The sequence below is a fragment of the Peromyscus eremicus genome, chromosome 22, assembly GCF_949786415.1.
Source record: "Peromyscus eremicus chromosome 22, PerEre_H2_v1, whole genome shotgun sequence".
Taxonomy (NCBI): Eukaryota; Metazoa; Chordata; class Mammalia; order Rodentia; family Cricetidae; genus Peromyscus; species Peromyscus eremicus.
This window is the reverse complement of record NC_081437.1, coordinates 18561742-18579208: the sequence shown is the minus strand read 5'-3', so window position 1 is coordinate 18579208 and position 17467 is coordinate 18561742. Positions and strand designations below refer to the sequence as shown.

Here is a 17467-nt window from a genome sequence, read left to right as displayed (position 1 = left end):
CTTTCTTTTTACGTTGAAAATTTTTCCAAGGCAAGTTCATGGCTCCTCAGCTGACGCGTCTCTTGTTCTTTTTCTGTCTGCCTCTGCTCCTAGTGAGTAACCACACTGGTCGCATCAAGGTGGTCTTTACTCCGAGCATCTGTAAAGTGACCTGCACCAAGGGTAACTGTCAGAACAGCTGCCAGAAGGGGAATACCACGACTCTCATTAGTGAGAACGGCCATGCAGCCGACACCCTGACAGCCACGAACTTCCGAGTGGGTGAGTTCCTCCGTGGTCCCTAACTGTCTTTACCTCCCCCCCCACCCCGGTCGTTTTATGAGGTGATAGCACCTGGACACCCTTCCATTCACATAGCTCTCTCTGCTTGAACAGGTTTCTCTCTCTGAAGATGAATGTGTTTCTTTTACGAGGCCTTTTAACGTTGCTTTTTGAAATACTTTTGAAATACTTTTTTTTTTTCAGCCTGATTTTTTGGCTTCTTGGGGAAATGGCAACTAGAATATTTCCCCTTATGACTTAGCATCTGCCCAGCTGTGCAGTGATGGGAAGGTACAAAGTAGAGCAGACCAGACTGAGTTTCTAGGTGAGACCCGGATGCCTAACGTGCATTGCTTAGTTTTGGGTTTTATCAGCGTATCGATAAATTGGATTTGCATTAGATTTGACTCCTATAAACCTGGGACATTGTAATGAAATTAAAAGTCTTCATGCCATAAGTAATGGGGCTCCTAATTCTTTTTTTTTTTTTTAAACTGTCAAAATCTGGACTTTGATTTAGGGAGGGATGTAGCCCTGTTTCTCCTGCCACGTGTCTGTCCTGTGTCACGAGACAGAATGATAGATTGATGTATAAGATGAATTTGTACAAGAGAGACTAGTGGATTGCTGTCGGCCCACAAAAACTTTAAATATAAACTAGTAGTTACTGACTGCATAGACGGGATTTTTTTTTTTTTTTTTTGCCTCTTTTAAAATGCTGTTTCTTTTCTGCATTTTTTGTAAGCGGAGAAAGCATTGCGGTCTCCTGAAATCTGTCATAGTGCCATGCCATCGTTCAATACAGTATTTTTGTCACTCAAAAAAAGGAGTCTTTTATTATTTTTTGACCAATTATGGCTTGCCATGTGTACTCAAATAATCCAGACACCCACGTTACTTTCTGAGTTACTCACAAGAATAACCGAAATGTCAGACAGATAATAACACTGGCTAGATCTGGTCTTTTTATGGAATATTGCTGTTTAGTCTTGGGAGTGTGTGTCTGAGGAGTGCAGCAACGGGATGCTATTTCAAACTGATTTCCCTCAAGACGAAGTATGAAGGGCAGCCTGAAGCCCTTCCTGGGGCTTTGGCTAGTCGGTTACACAGTGGAAACTCCAAATGTGGCTGCAGCGGTGTTATTGATCATCTGTACTTGGAAAAATAACATATGCCCATGGATATGATTGAATAGGGTATTGTCATTTTCCTGGCTGGGACTGGGGTACTTGGGAAAGTTTTAAGGAGGATTTAGCTGTTATATGCCAAGTGGCACATAGTACTTAGCAGGCCAGGGAGCCAAGTCTCAGGTGAAGTGTACTCAACTGATTGATGATCAGGTAAATAGAGGGGAGTCTTGGTTCCGTTTCTGTCCAGGGAGTCCACAGGGCATGCCATTTAGGATTTTGAGGACTCACTTTTTCTCATCCCTAAAATAAATGGGACTATATATATATATATATATATATATATATATATATATATATATATATATATATAATGACTCCTACTGCAGACTCACCTCCTCAGTCATCTTACGGCTTTTAAAATCAGCAGTCAATAGTGTTACCTTATGGGCTTTTTCTTTTTCTGTAAACAAGGAGAGGAAAGGAGAAAACAGTTCCGGACAGGAGATGCTGGACTTTGGTGCTTTTCTCTCATTTCATTTTTCCTAGCAGGAGTCCTTCCTCACTGCTCTGTCTCCATCATCATCATCATCATCATCATCATCATCATCATCATCATCATCGGTGTTGTCTGCACTTCCCGGCACTTATGGCAAATGTTTACAGTAGCAATGATGGAGCAATTGAATGGGAAGTTTTTTGTTTTTTGTTTTTTTTTTTTTTCTGGCTTGCGGCGTATTCATTTTGAAACTAAATATTTGAAGGCATTGGGGAACAGAGGAAGTCTGGTTGTTAACGCACGCCACACACTTTCCTGTTTGGCGGTTGCCCAGTTGTTTAGGGGCAGATTACACATAGCTCATTCAGAAGATCATGGACGGCAGAGTTGCTCCCACGAGCCGTTCAGAGTCAGCTCTCAGCCCTCTGTGAAAGGATCGGCATTAAACTTTTCAAAAGTTTAAGTACAGTTTAAAGATTTTAGAAACTCTGTTTACAATGAGTAGCTTCACAATGGAAACCATGAGGAATCTTTCATTTCTCTCCAGTGTTATTTTATTATGTTTCAGCTCAAATATTAGAGGGCTTGAGGGGCATGTTTTATAATTTGTCTTTATTGAAAAGTGATGGCTTAGCAAACTTGTAAAGTGTGATCCTTCAACAACACAGAAAAACTAAAAGATTCATTTGTGTGCTTTGGTCTTTTTGGACTTTATTGGTATAATATAGTTTTATTATTAATAAAGAGTAGTTTTCTGACGTATTTTCTCTCCCTGTGTACTTTTGTATAAGGTCGTACATATTTTGACAAATAAGACATATTGTATGGAAAATAGTACAATTTGCAGAAAATTCAGATGCTCGTAACTTGCTAACAACTGGTTTGGGCTTGCTATATTTAAGGGTACTAAAAGGGTTGGCCTGGCATGCTTTTCTGAGGAAGGCCAGACAGTACAATTCAGTATTCGTGGGCCCTGTGGCCTCTGGCGTAGTGCTCCCTTCTGCTGCTGGGTAGGGATGCAGCCAGAGACAGTATATAGCAGAGCAGATGCTGTGGTCCATGACAGTTGGTATGTAACATTTGTCTTAAGTTCAAGTGGACAACATTTCTCTGGTGACTTTCATATCTTTGAAGGGAGCGGTGCTAATCTCACCATTACCCAATTTTTGCAATAAGGAAGTAGGCACAGAGGGTTAAGTGAGCTGGGCTTAGACACACAACCAGTTGCTTGGCAAAAAGTGGAATAATCCCCTTTACGTCATCCGCATACTTAGCTTCCCTAGAGCCTGACTTCAGTGCATCGGAGGGACACCTTGAAGAACCTCATGGCGTTGGAACGTGTAGAAAGACTGAAGAGAGAGGTGGTGGGGCAGAGGGGAGGTGGGGTGTGGAGAGGGAGGGAGAGGGAGACTATATAAATTAAGGAAGGAGAGAGAGGGGGAATATATGAATTAACTGAGCCTAGTACTTAAGGCCCAAGATCCTGACTTCATTATAGCCAAGCTCTGGTTCTATACTCCCTCTGGTCCCAGGTTCCCCCACCTGCCCCGAGGCAGTCCCTAATAGACGTGCAGCAATTACTCTGTAGCAGACTATGGATCTGGATCTCTTCTTTATTCAGGCTACCTCTGGGTTGGCCGTCTGTGCTGCAGTGGCGACGTGTTGGGCTGGCGGATGCAAGAGGCAGCAGGTATTTCTCTGCTGCCCTGGGGATGACTAAACCTAATCATCTCTGCCCTCGAATAGTCAGTGGGAGAATCAGGAAGTAGAATTTCTACCTAGTGAGACTTTCAAAGTGAGGCCTCTGGGCTGGGGCTGTAGTTCAGCGGCAGGATTCTTCTTGCTTGGAATGCACAAGGCCCCCGTACCAAAAAGAAATAAATCCATAAAAAAATTTTATAAGGGAAAGAGCGAGGCCCCTGTGGAGGTGATTTTCAAGGGATGTAGTACTTCTCTGGCATAAACTCCCCATGTGCATGGTAATAATGACACGGAGTGTAGAAGACTTACCTCGAGTTCTGTTGTCTATAAAGCAGATTTCTAATTATTCCCATTTGTTTCCAGTGAGAGCAGTTTGATCCCTGCTTCCCTTTCTCCTCCATTTCTTTCTTTTGAAAAATGAAAACTTACCTAAAGGTGGGTGGGCCAGCTTTTTCCGTTCAGTGCTGCTGTGTCAATGGCTTCTTAACCTTGTGTGTGTGTGTGTGTGTGTGTGTGTGTATGTGTGTGTGTGTGTGTAACAAGAATCAGGTGTTTGTGAGCATGAAGAAAAAGGGACTGAAGACTGGCTGGTGTTGCCAGCAGACTATCGCAAACACTGCAGAACTGCCCTTTGATGTGACTTACTAAGAGATGGGGAGAGCTGTGATAGAAACTGCTCTGCGTCCTGTCATACCGTGCTGTTTCTCTTGAGTATTTAGAAGGGACTCTTGTCCCATGAATGCGCAGTAAGTAACTACAGAAACATATCTGATAATTTAGAAACCACGCCTCCCATCTGTTATTTCATTTGAGAGAACGCAGTGGTGGCAGCCATAACCTGCCGATGTGAGAACCGGAGGCATCTGTGGCTTGACTGAAGGCAACTTTAAGTAACTTTTCTTGTGGTGTCTCAGTACCTCCAGCTCTCTCCTGTTGCTTCCTCTGAGCAGGAATTAAATAATTATGCGTAAAGCAGGGGGGTAGGTTTTACACGATGACCTACCCCGAGTTCCTTCCTCTGAGTGTGTATTAAGTGATTATGCATATAGCCGGGTCCTAGGTTTTACATGATGAACAAACCATAAAGCTACTGCTCTAAGGAGGAGATGAAGGAGATGCACACAGAACCCTACACCAAGGGAGATCACGCCAAGCAGGAGTCCGGAGAAGAGACGAGGTATCGCTTCCAACTGGCGGAGGATATTTGGAGAGGGAAGGTGTGTCCCTCCGTGTCTCTATGTAGTCCACCGTGCTGTCTCCCCTCCCTGCTCAGCGTATTGTCACACAGGGAATCCGTGAGCACTGACTGCTTGTTGACTGACAGGGGCTGTGAAACTCTAAACATTGTAAAAGTCTTCATAGAAAAACGAACGAGAGGCAAGGGGAATTGCCGGGGGAGGAAGGATGTTCCGGTTAAATTGGTGTGAAGACAGAACAGCAGGTGGTTCTGACAGTGGACCCGGGAATAGTTGGTCTTAGCAATAACACACGACGGGTCTGCCAGGAGAGACCCATCGCGTCATGGCTGTGGGGTGCCTTGCACTGCAAGCTTGGAAATTTGAACTTCGCTCTCTTCCTGCTCGCTCGCTCGTGAAGCGCTTCAGAAAGGTGATGCTGATACCTGTCCATCATTTTGAGCAAGAGAAAGGGACATGCTGTTTTCAGGCAAGAAGCTGGTGTTTTCGGAGGGTCGCTTCGGTCACCCCACCATTCTCCCATTCACCTCTGTGTTGGAAACCCCTCCATCTGTCTTAGAACTCATCTTCTAAAGACTGTATTTCAGGAAGGCGGGGGGCGGGGGGGGAGGGCGGGGGGGGGGGGGGCGAGCAACTCATGTTGCTGAATCCATTCTAGAGGGTCTCTTCCTGAGAAGGGAAGAAGATGGCTGTCTCCGAAGCATTAAATAAACTGACATAACAGCTCAGGGTGGGGGGAAACAGATTTTTTTTTTTTAACCCCCTGGCAACCTTGTTCAAACCTGAGCCATTCACCCTCTGCCAGCTGTATTGTGTTTGCCTCCCGAAGCTCATCCATGAAAATGCCTCGGGGGCCATTCTGATGAACTGGAGACTGTATTTTCTTCCCAATAAATTTTACAGGGATACCTTTGGGGTTTTAGAGGTGACTCATTACAACAGTTAAAAAAAATAAATAATGGTTGCCTTTCATCTGGGCAATGTAGATTGCCTAGAAACTTGTCAAAGAAACCATTCCAAAACGTATTTATTATTGGCAGAGCATGGTCATCCACACCTTTAATCCCAGCACTTGGGAGGCAGAGACAGGTGGATATCTGTGAGTTCAAGGCCAGCCTGGTCTACATAAAAAAATTCTAGGCCATCTTGGGCTACACAGTGAGACCCTGTCTCACAAAACAACTATATGTGTTGTTTTCTATTCATAATTATTGTATTTTATAACAATAAACACCATAATGTATAATATTTCCATCTTATAAATTGTAGAGTACCCTTAGAGGGCTGATATCCAAACCTTAATTCATTTAACATATGTGTAGTGTGTGTATTAGGTATCAGGGATGAGTTTAGGCATTAGAGAAACAACAGTGGACAAAATAGGCAAAGTCCTTCCTCCTCCCCCATGACATTAATATACATGTGATGTGACATATGATGTGGTTGCTGCATGGATGAACCTTGAGGACATTATGCTAAGCGAGGAAAACGAGTGACTAAAGGACAGGTTGCTTGTGCTTTGGTGTCCTGAGGTGCCTGGAGTTGTCAGGTTCCTGGAGGCAGAAAGTACAACAGTGATTATTGCCAGGGGTGGTAGGGAGGGCAGAATGGAAAGTTTATTAATTGGGGTAGAGCTCTAGGTTTGCAAGATAAAGGCATTCTGGAGAAAGGATGCACAGTGGTGGATTGTACTGAGATGTTTTGGGTGCATGCTTCAGAATGACTAAGATTCTACAGCTTATGCTGCATGTGCCTTGCCATAAAAACACTATGTAAGTGCATATGCGAGTGTGTACTGTATTAACTTTTTACTGCTATGAAAAGATACTGTGACTAAGGCAGCCTATAAAAGAAAGAGTTTATCGGGACTTACAGTTTCAGAAGGTGAGTCCATGACCATAGTGTTGGGGAGCATGGCCGTACACAGGCAGGCATGGAGCTAGAGCAGTAGCTGAGAGCTTCCATCTTGACATTCAAGTGTGAAGCAGGGAGAGCTAACTGGGGATGGCATGGGCTTTTGAAACCTCAAAGTCCACCCCAAGTAATATACCTCCTCCCACAAGGCCACACCTCCCAACCCTCCCTAAACAGTTCCACCAACTTGAGACCAAGTATTGGAATACATGAGCCTAGGGGGGGCCATTCTCATTCAAACCGCCACATATGATCTGCTCTCTTTCTGTCTGCCTCTCTCTATATTTTTCCTGCTATAATATATGCAGTTATAAAAAAATCTATTGTAAGAAACAGTGTACATAAAATGCCAGGTAGTGATGAATATCATGAAAGTAAAGAACAGAAAAAAGACAGAGAATGGGAAGGGCTGAAAGCTTGGGTTGCTGGTTTTGATGAGGCTTCTGCAGTGAGATGATATTTGAGCTCAGATCTGTATCAAGCTCTGTGAGGGGACATCACAGATATTATTGTCTGCAGGAGCCTGCTTAAGTAAAATAAAAGCAGTTAACATTTTCTCTCATGCAATGAATTTTGATTATATTCCTTCCTGTCTTTCAACTCCTTCTAGATCCCTTTCACTTCCTACCCACCCAACTTCATGTTCTTTCTCTTCCTTAAAAACAAACAAGCAAAACAAAACAGGGAAAACAGCCAAAAAACAAAAGCACGCACGCGAGGAAGACATCTGAGGTCAACCTTGGACCTACACACACACACACACACACACATACACACGCACATGCACACACACCCCACCACCACCACCACCAACAACAACAACAAAAACACTGGAAACCGAAAATAAAATAAAATAAAATCAGTAAGATTTTAAAAATACCAGTCCAACAAGTGCACACACACATACACACACACACACACACACACACACACACACACACACAAACCCACCACCACCAACAAGAACAACAACAACAACAACAAAAAAAACCCCTGGAAACTGAAAAGAAAAGAAAAGAAAAGAAAATCAGTAAGATTTTAAAATTACCAATCCAAAAAGTACAGACAGACAGACAGACACACACACACACACACACACACACACACACACACACAAACACAAAAGGTGTCTGTTTGTATTGGCCGGCTACTCCTGGGCATGAGGCCTACCCTGGAGTGTGGTTGATATACCCAGTGACACTCTCTTGGAGAAAACTGATTTTCCATTTATAAATTGCAAATAGCTTCTTGGTTAGGGATGGGACTTTCTGTCAACTTCACCTTTCAAGTGCTGGGATATTTGTTTTTCTGGTTTGAACCTGTACAGCTAGCTCTTTGCTGTGCTGTCACAGTCTCTATGAGTCCCTATGTGAGTCTGTCTTGTTGTGTTGGGATGGCACTGGGTCCTTGGAGACCTCCACCACCTCCGACTCTTGTAATCTTTCACATAGACCCCGAGTCTTGAGGGAAGAGGTTTGATAAAGATACTCCATTTAGGGCTGAGTGTGAGCCTGCTTTGTATTTGTCTGGACTGTAGAGAATGCCCCAAAGGCCTGTGTTAGTGGCCTTCATTCAAATTCTAGCTGTCATCTTGGGTTCAGTTTCATGGACCTGTGACAGGGAATCAGATTAATGTCCATGAAGATCAGCCTTCTACACAGAGGACAGAAGCAAGCAAGTCTTGTCCTCTAGTGGAAAAAAAAAAAAAAAAGAACTGGCCCTGCAGTTATGACAGAAGGAAACTTGGTGATTTGCACTAGAAAGTGAAGGGATTCCCATACATAAGCTTCCCAGAACAGTGCCATCTTTTTCTGTAACTTTCTTTTATAGAGGATAGGTCACATGTCTTTTGGGGGTAAGCTGGCTTTTAATGTTGGGGGAGGTGTAAGGGTGTGTGTGTGTGAGTGTGTGTGTGTGTGTGTGTGTGTGTGTGTGTGTAGGTAAAAGATAGGTCCAGTTGAAGAAGACATTCATGGAAGAGCAGCTGTAGGTTGACATTACGAAGTAACATCCAGAGAGAACAAGGTCATCTTTGGTTGGAAAGGAAGATGCCCAGGGCTGAGAAGGTGACAGGTGTCCCTCTGATAGCCTCACAAAGTGCATCTGTAGCCAGGACAGTTTTTAAAAGCCACCTTTAGTAGAGGGAGGGCTCAGCTGTTGACTGTATTGTAAGAAAAGCTCCCATGATCCCTGGGTTCTTTGAAAGCCATCCCTGGCCTGTAAGAGAGTGAAGTGGCTCCTTGGAGACATTGTGCTAGAGCATCCTAGAATGAAGAGCATGGTGTCACTTGGGTCCTTTCTTGCTTTGTCAGCTTGCCCAGGTGATGTGTTCTGTGCTGTCATGTAGACTACTTTGCAGAGCTTTAGGGGCCCCTAGACTCTTCTGTCTGGCTCCTTCACTTTTATTTTGACTGTGTCCCTTCATCCATGCTCGATGCTCTACCTCTGCCAAACTGAGCCTCTGGGATGCCAAATGTCCCCATTCTCAGGTCCTCGGTGCCTCTCCTCACGTTGGTCTCTCTGCTCGGGCATGTCTCCCTCATCTATTCTGGCCAGCCCATTGCCTGTTTCACTTCAGACAGGCGCTAGCCATGTTTTAGTGTCTCATGGTCCTCCCCCTCTTTATTGGCACGTCTGTTTATTCCCTGTACTTAGAGCCACTTGGAAACAAAGACCAGTGTGCTTCAACTCAGCATCCCTGGAGCCAGCACAGCACCTCATTCTGGTGATGCTCAATGGGGTTTATATATGAGGGCCTGTGCCATGGGGGCATGTAGATAGCTGTCTTAACCTAGTCCATCAATTCTAAGGCAAGGGACAATCACAGCAGGAAAACCATCAGTTGAATCGTCTCCCTACAATTTGGAGGACACACACACACACACACACACACACACGCACACACACACACAGAAAGAGAGAGACAGAGACACAGATGGACAGACAGGCAGAGACAGACAGAGACAGACAGAGACAGAGATGAACAGACAGGCAGACAGACACACAAGCGAGAGAAAGAGACAGAGACAGAGACAGAAAGAGACAGAGAGACACATACATAGAGAGAATGAATATCATTCACCAAGACATGCCCAAGAAAAGACCTTGTGTAACTTGGGAAGATACATCAGTGGTACAGAATTTACTGAGATTACACAAGGTCAATCTCCAGAACTGGAGGAAAGGAATGGTGTACTCCTCATAACACTTTACATGGAGATACGCCTTCAACACTGAGAGTGCAGTGCTGGACTCAATCTCCAGAACCGGAGGAAAGGAATGGTGTACTCCTCATAACACTTTACATGGAGCTACACCTTCAACACCGAGAGTACAGGACTTGCCAGTCATGGCAAACCGCAGGTCAACTTCTGTACCCTTAGTATAGTTGTCCTTAATATGGAATACTAGCCCATTTCTCCTATGAAAACACTATGTCTTTTTAGGCAGACTTTTAAGGTTTGTTTCAAATAGTACTGTGCTGTTATTTTCTCTCCGGTGACACTTCCAGCCATTCACTGGACATGTGGAGTCTAGTCCAGGTGCTCTATGAACTGGCCTCGGGACCCTGGCATTTTTCTCTCTCTGGTTCTCAAGTTCCATGCTGTTAAAGCGATGGGATACATGTTGAACTTTAGGGCAATCCTAAGGCTCTAGGGAGGAAGCAGGCTAGAGGTAGATGTGCCTTCTTGGATTGATGAAAAGAACTGTGTGCTTTTCTGAAGAAGGCGCATCCTCCTCGTACCTTGTAAACTTGGTCTCTGGGGCTGCAGAGTAGAGGCTGGGTGAGGCAGTGAATGCACCCATGGTGTGCTCATGGCGCCTGGAGCCTGGATCAGGCATGCTGCTTGTGGTAGTGGTCCCTTCATGCTCTGATCCAAACAGCTCAACAGGCTCAAGAGACAATGAAAGATCCGTCTTTCGGTTGCTCCTCCCATTCTGCCTCCTGGGTCCATCCATCTTTGTTTACATTTAGTCTTGCCGAGGCAAGTCTGAGTTTGCACAGAGCGCTGTCCTGTCTCGTTATCCTGTGGTCTTTATGATATGCCTCTCTGCTTGGGCCATGTGTATCTTTGCGGATTTCACTTGCTTACACAGGAAGTGCTTGCCTGTGGCCAAGCCTGCTGGCAAAGGTGGATGAAGTCAAACAGTATAATACATTCTGGAAGCCAGAGCTGTGGTCAGGAGGAAAAGTCATCAACCTGAAGAGATGGGAGCATCTCCAACAAGGACTGGTTATTATGGTTGCTCCCGCTCCGTGCCCTTCATCCCATTGCCAGCTGTATAACTTCTAGGCTTGGAGGCTCCAGTAAATTAAGGAAGTTGGACATGATGCAGCACGTACCTACAGCATATACTGGCAGAGGATCTAGCCTAAACTTTGCATCTATTGGCTGTGTCAAGTGTCTGTACCAATTTTTAACAATCAAGGTGCATATATATTTTTTCTAAGTGGGGAATGAATTTGTGTATTACTGGAAAAATGTCCTGGGACTAACATCGCAGATGATGTGGAAATGTTTTTTTGGGGACAGCCACACAATCATCTTCCTGCTAAGCAGTCCAGGGAAAGAAAATAACTCCCAAATGGGGAAGAATAGTTAGGAAGTTGGACGTTTATTCCCCTGAGGTCGTATCACAAGTAAAGAAAATGAAAATGCCAGCTGCCCTCCGTTGCCAGTTTAGTGTGGTGGTGTCATCGACACACTTGTTCAAACCTGATTTTCTCTGTCGCTGAAGGAATGGTTTGCTGCTCCACTTCATTATCTTGAATTTAGACTCGGGCAATAACTGCCGACAAACTGGCCTGGCTGCAGGTTGGCTGCTCCTGAGAGCTGGTGGAAGAATGTTAGCAGAACCTAACACCAGCTTATGCAGTCGTGAGGGGTTTCTTCACTCTGAAACCGAGCTGAGGATGCCTGGGAGAGTCTAGAAGAATTGGTTCCGCATTGTAGGGACGTTCTGTGATTTCCTGGTGCCAAAGCTTGACCTAATTTTTTTTTTCTCTCCAAGAGGTGAGAGGAAAAAGATGCTAAATCTCTTGGAGTGAGGAAAGTAGACCAGTCCCCTTTCCCTGACAAATAAGGGAACACACTAGAACATTCTGAGGCGGAGTCTTATTTAGCAAGATTAAAGTTTGCCCTCTTTTGCCACTGCGTTGTCCCTTTCTAAAGAAAAGCGAGATTTACAAGCCCTCTGGATCTTCTTGTGGCATTAATAACATCTTGAGCCAGCTGTTTTATTGGGTGTACACAGAGGGTAATTAGAAACATCTGAGCATCCCATAGTATGCCTAGAGCACCATGACATTGAGCTAAAAAGAAAAAAACAAAACAAAACAAAAATGCCAAAGTTGTGTCCTTGGTAGATACATGGATTCCTCATTAAACCAACTGCACTTTGTGTGATATACCATTTTTCAAAGATAAGCCAAACTCTTTAAGACTGAAAATATCCTTTCATTGAAATATTCTCATGGCAGAAATCATTGCCTTATTTGGTAAAAGACCCGTGACTCCGCTGCCCATACGGTAATTATTATTTCCCTAACTGTCAAACTTCATCATATTATAGACTGTTTGCTGCCAAAAGTACTTCTTCTTTTAACCTGGCAGTGGCTTAAATTCTAGAATTCCAGAGGAGCTCATTTAGGAAATTAACTCTTAAAATCATCCTGCACCAGGGACCAGTAGGGTCCAATTTTCCTTGTAGTTGATTCTGGAAATCGACTGGGATACAGGACCTTGGGCTCCGGTTCAGCTAGTGTTTGGAATCGGATCTGCTGTCCTGGTGGCTGTGTTGGAAAGCGTTTGGGTAATGCAGCAATAATAGCAGTGTCTTTCATCCCCAGCTTCCCTTCCCTTAAGACAAAATGATCTGGTGGTAGCTAATGAATGAGTGGTTCCTTTCCTCACAAATAGCAAGACCCTAAGAGAAGTCGAAGTTGAGTCAAACTGACAGACTGGGCAGATGAGCCTGGGTTTAAGTTGAAGACACCCAGAGTGTCTACAGCTTATCTGCCTTGGTGTATCATCTCTGGGTGTGCTGTTTGTCCTTTCTGATTTGTGTGAATGGGAATACTTATGGATCACCGAGGGAACATGCATTTGGCTGCAGGTTACTCATTACTTATGAAGCCATTTGAAGGAGAAGTGGATTCACCTGAGTGAGAGTGTGTGCAGGGTTTTCTTCCAATCACTCCCTTGTTTACCTCTGAATCATAGTTTCCAGGCCTAGTTAGACTACAGAACTGTAATTCTCATCCTGTGGGTCGTGACCCCTTTGACAAACCTCTATCTCCAAAAATGTTTATATTATGATTCGTAACAGTAGCAGAATTACAGTTATGAAGTAGTAATGGAAATAATTTTATGGTGGGGGTCACCACAACATGAGGAACTGTATTAAAGGGTCACAGCGTTAGGAAGGTTGAGAACTATTGCTGTAGAATATCTAGAATCACGGTAGAAACACCCAACGTGCAATCCAGGTACTCTGCATCAAGATGTCTGGGTTTCTTTTGAGAATGTGTACTTTGTTAACACAGACAGGCAATGGTCATTCCTCAAGTGCTGTCCACTTTTGTTTTTTAAAGTCAGGGTCTCTCAATGGCCTGGCACTCTCCAACTAGACTAGTCTGGCCAGCCACATCGTGGGGATCGGTCTACCTGTGTCTCCCTAACATTAGTATGAAAAGCAGACAACAAGACTCAAATTTTATGTTCTATGAGTTCTAAGGATCAGGCTCTGGTCCTGTACTTGTGAGGGAAGCCTTTACTGATTGACTGCCATCCTGGCCCCCACGATACTCATTTATTGAGTTTCCCAATACCTTATTTAGCAAGTACCAGAAAGATCCTGATTCAGTAAATAAGATGATGTTGACCTTTGTACATCTCCTGCCACAATTGTTGTGTCTCTTAAATATGAGATTTCCTATCCTTGCCTGGTGGCCTTTTGGAATAGCCCCACCAGGATAGTTCAGACTGTGGGATACTTGCACATCCTTGCCACAGGAGATGCTGTATGGCAGGCATGTCCTCTCTTGTCACCTTGCTGTTTCAGCATGATTTGGTGTGATCCTATGTTCGGAGTTTTTCAGGAGACAAGATCCAACCACAGCAGTTAAATGCCATGGGTCATGTGTCAAATTCTCTTTAAGTGTTTGGATCTTCTGTGTTCCAGTAGAACCAACTAGTTTCTGCAGTCTGACCAACACCCTCTAACAGCAGAATGGCTGTTACTGCCTTTTGTCCATAGCTTAGGAATGTAGTCCCAAACCCCAAACGCAAGTCTAGTTTCTTGGATAGTATTCTACAAACGGTAATTGCCCTTAGTGAAGTATTCTGATTTGAAAGATTGTGGTGATATATTGTATACCCTAATAAAGCTCGCCTGAGGATCAGAGGACAGAGCCAGTCACTAGATTAGACATAGAGGTCAGGCAGTGGTGGCACACACCCTTAATCCTATCACTCGGGAGGCAGAGATCTGTCTGGATCTCTGTGAGTTCGAGGCCACACTGGAGTACATGAGATTGATCCAGTATAGGAGAGAAACAGAGCCAGGCAGTGGTGGCCCACACCTTTAATCCCAGCACTTGAGATTTCATGCCTTTGCTTGGGAAGCACACACGCCTTTAATCCCGGAAGTGATATGGCAGGGCAGAGAAAGGTATATAAGGCATGCAGAGACAGGAACTCACTCTCTTTAGGCTGAGGATTTCGTAGAGGCTGGTTGCTCGGCTTCTCTGATCTTTCAGCTTTCACCCCAATATTTGGTACCAGATTTTTTTTTATTATAAGACCATTTAAGATTCGAACAACAAAAGATGATCCTTTTGACTTATTAGTCATGGGACAGATAATTGAATTTTTCTGGAGGAAGCAGAAAGAGAGATATTTGCAGTGACATCCTTATGAATTAAGTGGGCCACCCCCACCACCCTGGGATTACTATTAAGCACCTTAATGGTGTCCAAAAGTACACTTTAGAGATAAAAGGCGTACTGGGATCAAACCAACTGCCACAAACCTGTCACTCTGCAGTCACGTTTTGAACCTGCAGACTAAAAGTGCTGAGATTTCTCCTTGTGAACACGGAGCTCCAGAGTGTGAGGGCTGAGCGTGGGGCAGTGACATTAGCAGAAAATGAAGTAAAGGTCAGCTCAGCTGAGTAGCAAAGCTGCATTTTACCCTTCCTATGCCCTGCTAGTCCATACACTTCCTAGACTTCCATCTGCTCTCTTCCTCTTTCTTCATGTGTAGCTAGAGTTTTCCTGCCTGGCCCACAGTCAGGACAAATCTCTCTCACCTGCCAGTCCCACAGCCGCTCAGATCCAACCAAGTAAACACAGAGACTTATATTGGTTACAAACTGTATGGCCGTGGCAGGCTTCTTGCTTAAATTAATCCATTTCCATTAATCTATACCTTGCTACGTGGCTCGTGGCTTACCGGCATCTTCACATGCTGTTTGTCATTGTGGCGGCTGGCAGTGTCTTTGACTCAGCCTTCCACTTCCTAGCTTTATTCTCCTCCTTGTCCCACCTATACTTCCTGCCTAGCCACTGGCCAATCAGTCTTTTATTTATTGACCAATCAGAGCAACACATTTTCCATACAGAACATCCCACAGCATTCATGTTCTTTATTCACCTATCTCCAGCAGTCATGGCCATAGCTGGTGTTCACTGAGACCCTTGCTCCCTTAATGCCCTTAACAAGTGGGAAGAGGAAGGGCCATTTGTACATAATGGTGGTTCTCATGCTGGGCACTTTTGTGCACCCCTCCTCCCCCTGCTCTCAGAGAAGCATTTGGCAATTCCAAGATGCTTTCCAAACTTGAGCCAGTGGTTGGGTTGTGGCTGGCACCTAGCAGGCGGAGGCGGAGGTTAGGGGTCTAAACACCTTACAAAATGGGACATCCCCTACAGAGGAGAGTAAGTTAATTTCCTATTGCTGTGATGAAACATCATGACCAAGTTAACTTATGAAAAAAAGACATGCTTAATTGGGCTTGGAGGATTCCTGGTCACTATGGTGGAGTAAAGGCGGGGTGCAACGGAGCACTCACATGGAAAACTGCAAGCAGGAGGTAATGAAAACATGGGAGATGACAGACGATGAAGCCTCTAAAGCCATGGATCCCGTCTTCCTCAACCCCACAGCTCCTTCAACGAGGCCACACATCTTAATCCCTCCTCACCAATTCTATCACCTAATAACTAAGTACTCAAACCTATGAGGCGATGAGGGCTGTTTTTGTTCAAACCACCACAGTCCCCAAATGTTAAGAGCGTCACAGCTGGGGAACCCTACTCGAGCTATCTAAAGATGGTCTTTTTTTTTTTTCTTTCCAGACACCTAAAACCCCTTATGACACTGTGTCCATGTCAATGGATAACCTTCCTCTTCGCCTTAGATAGTTGTCTAGGTGAGAGTTCCAGGATTTTTGTTATAGAAGGATGCTGGCAGGGATGGTGGTGGTGCTCACAGGCTCAGCTGCCCTTGAGTGTGTGCAATCTAATCCACCACTAGACTCCTGCAGGCTTGATGCATGCCCAGCAACTTACATAAAATAATGGTGCCGATTCTCTCCTAGAGTACCAAGGTCGAGATGGGTTGAAATGTCTCATAGGGACTTCCCCAGTCAGCTTTATTGGTCTTTATCGTGAGACCTCTTTGGAAACTGCAAGAAAAAATAACGAGTGGGACAATGTCCAGGAGACATTTGTATATCTCAGAAGTGAATGGATGGCAGTAGCCCCCTTTCCAGCACCTGCTGTTGCTCTGGAGATGCTTAGACGCAGATTGCCTGCATAGTAACTGGCAGAAGAAGAGAATTCCAAGTGTGTTTTTTGAAAATAGCATCAATGCATGTTCAAATAAACCTAGCACTTTGGGAGGGTACATACTTATTATTATTATTATTATTATTATTATTATTATTATTATTGAGACATTGTTTTTCTGTGTAGTCCTGGCTGCCCTGGAATTCACTCTGTAGACCAGGCTGGCCTCAAATTCATTGAGATCCTCCTGCCTCTGCCTCCTGAGTGCTGGGATTAAAGGCGCAGGCTGCCACTACCCCCCAACCATCCTTGTTATTTTAACCCAAGCCTCTTTGTATATTTTGCCGAGTTTGAAGGAAAAGAAGAGAAATTTAAAACAAAATGAAACGGTCAGACACTGAAAATTTGACTCCAAACTGGTTGAAAAAAAAAAAAAAACCATTTGATGGTCCGAATGCTTGTAGTCTAGCGGGACAGTGATGCAGATCATGTTCTGTGAGCTCACTGTGGGGTTGACACAGCTCTAGAGAGCAAGAGTTCGCCTTGCGCTCACCTCCTCTTAAGTTACAGAACTGCGCCTTTTAGGTTTTGGTCACCTTGTCAGGGATCTTGGGGTTTGCATAACTGTGTCTTTTGTGCTTTTTTTTTTTTTTTTAATGGAATACCAAGTCTTAATTCCATCAACGGAAAGCCACTGTAAATTGTTGTGTCTCTCCATGAGAACGCAAACTCTTAATTCACATAGCTGGCTTTCTCTCTAGCCTCTACTTTTTTTGTTTGTTTTGTTTTGTTTTTTAAAGAGAGGGTCTTATTCTGTAGGCCAGGCTGGCTTCAAACTCATGATTCTCTTGCCTCTGCCTCCTAAGGACTGAGGTTACTTATGGGTGCTATTCCATTCCATTTTAATGAGAAACTGTTTTCTAAATACATTACCTTTTGTTCACTCATTCATCAATTGATGAATATTCTGGCCATT

At 44.3% G+C, this 17467-nt stretch overlaps 1 protein-coding gene across 2 annotated transcripts in view; it reads left to right on the top strand.

Annotated features, from left to right (window-relative positions):
- Ltbp1 (latent transforming growth factor beta binding protein 1) overlaps positions 1 to 17467 on the top strand; it is a 392973-nt gene that overhangs the window by 176604 nt on the left and 198902 nt on the right. For both annotated transcript variants that reach the window (XM_059248705.1, XM_059248704.1), the window contains exon 5: positions 94 to 261. In XM_059248705.1, the coding sequence (XP_059104688.1) occupies positions 94 to 261 (168 nt within the window). The remainder of the gene's footprint in view (positions 1 to 93; positions 262 to 17467) is intronic.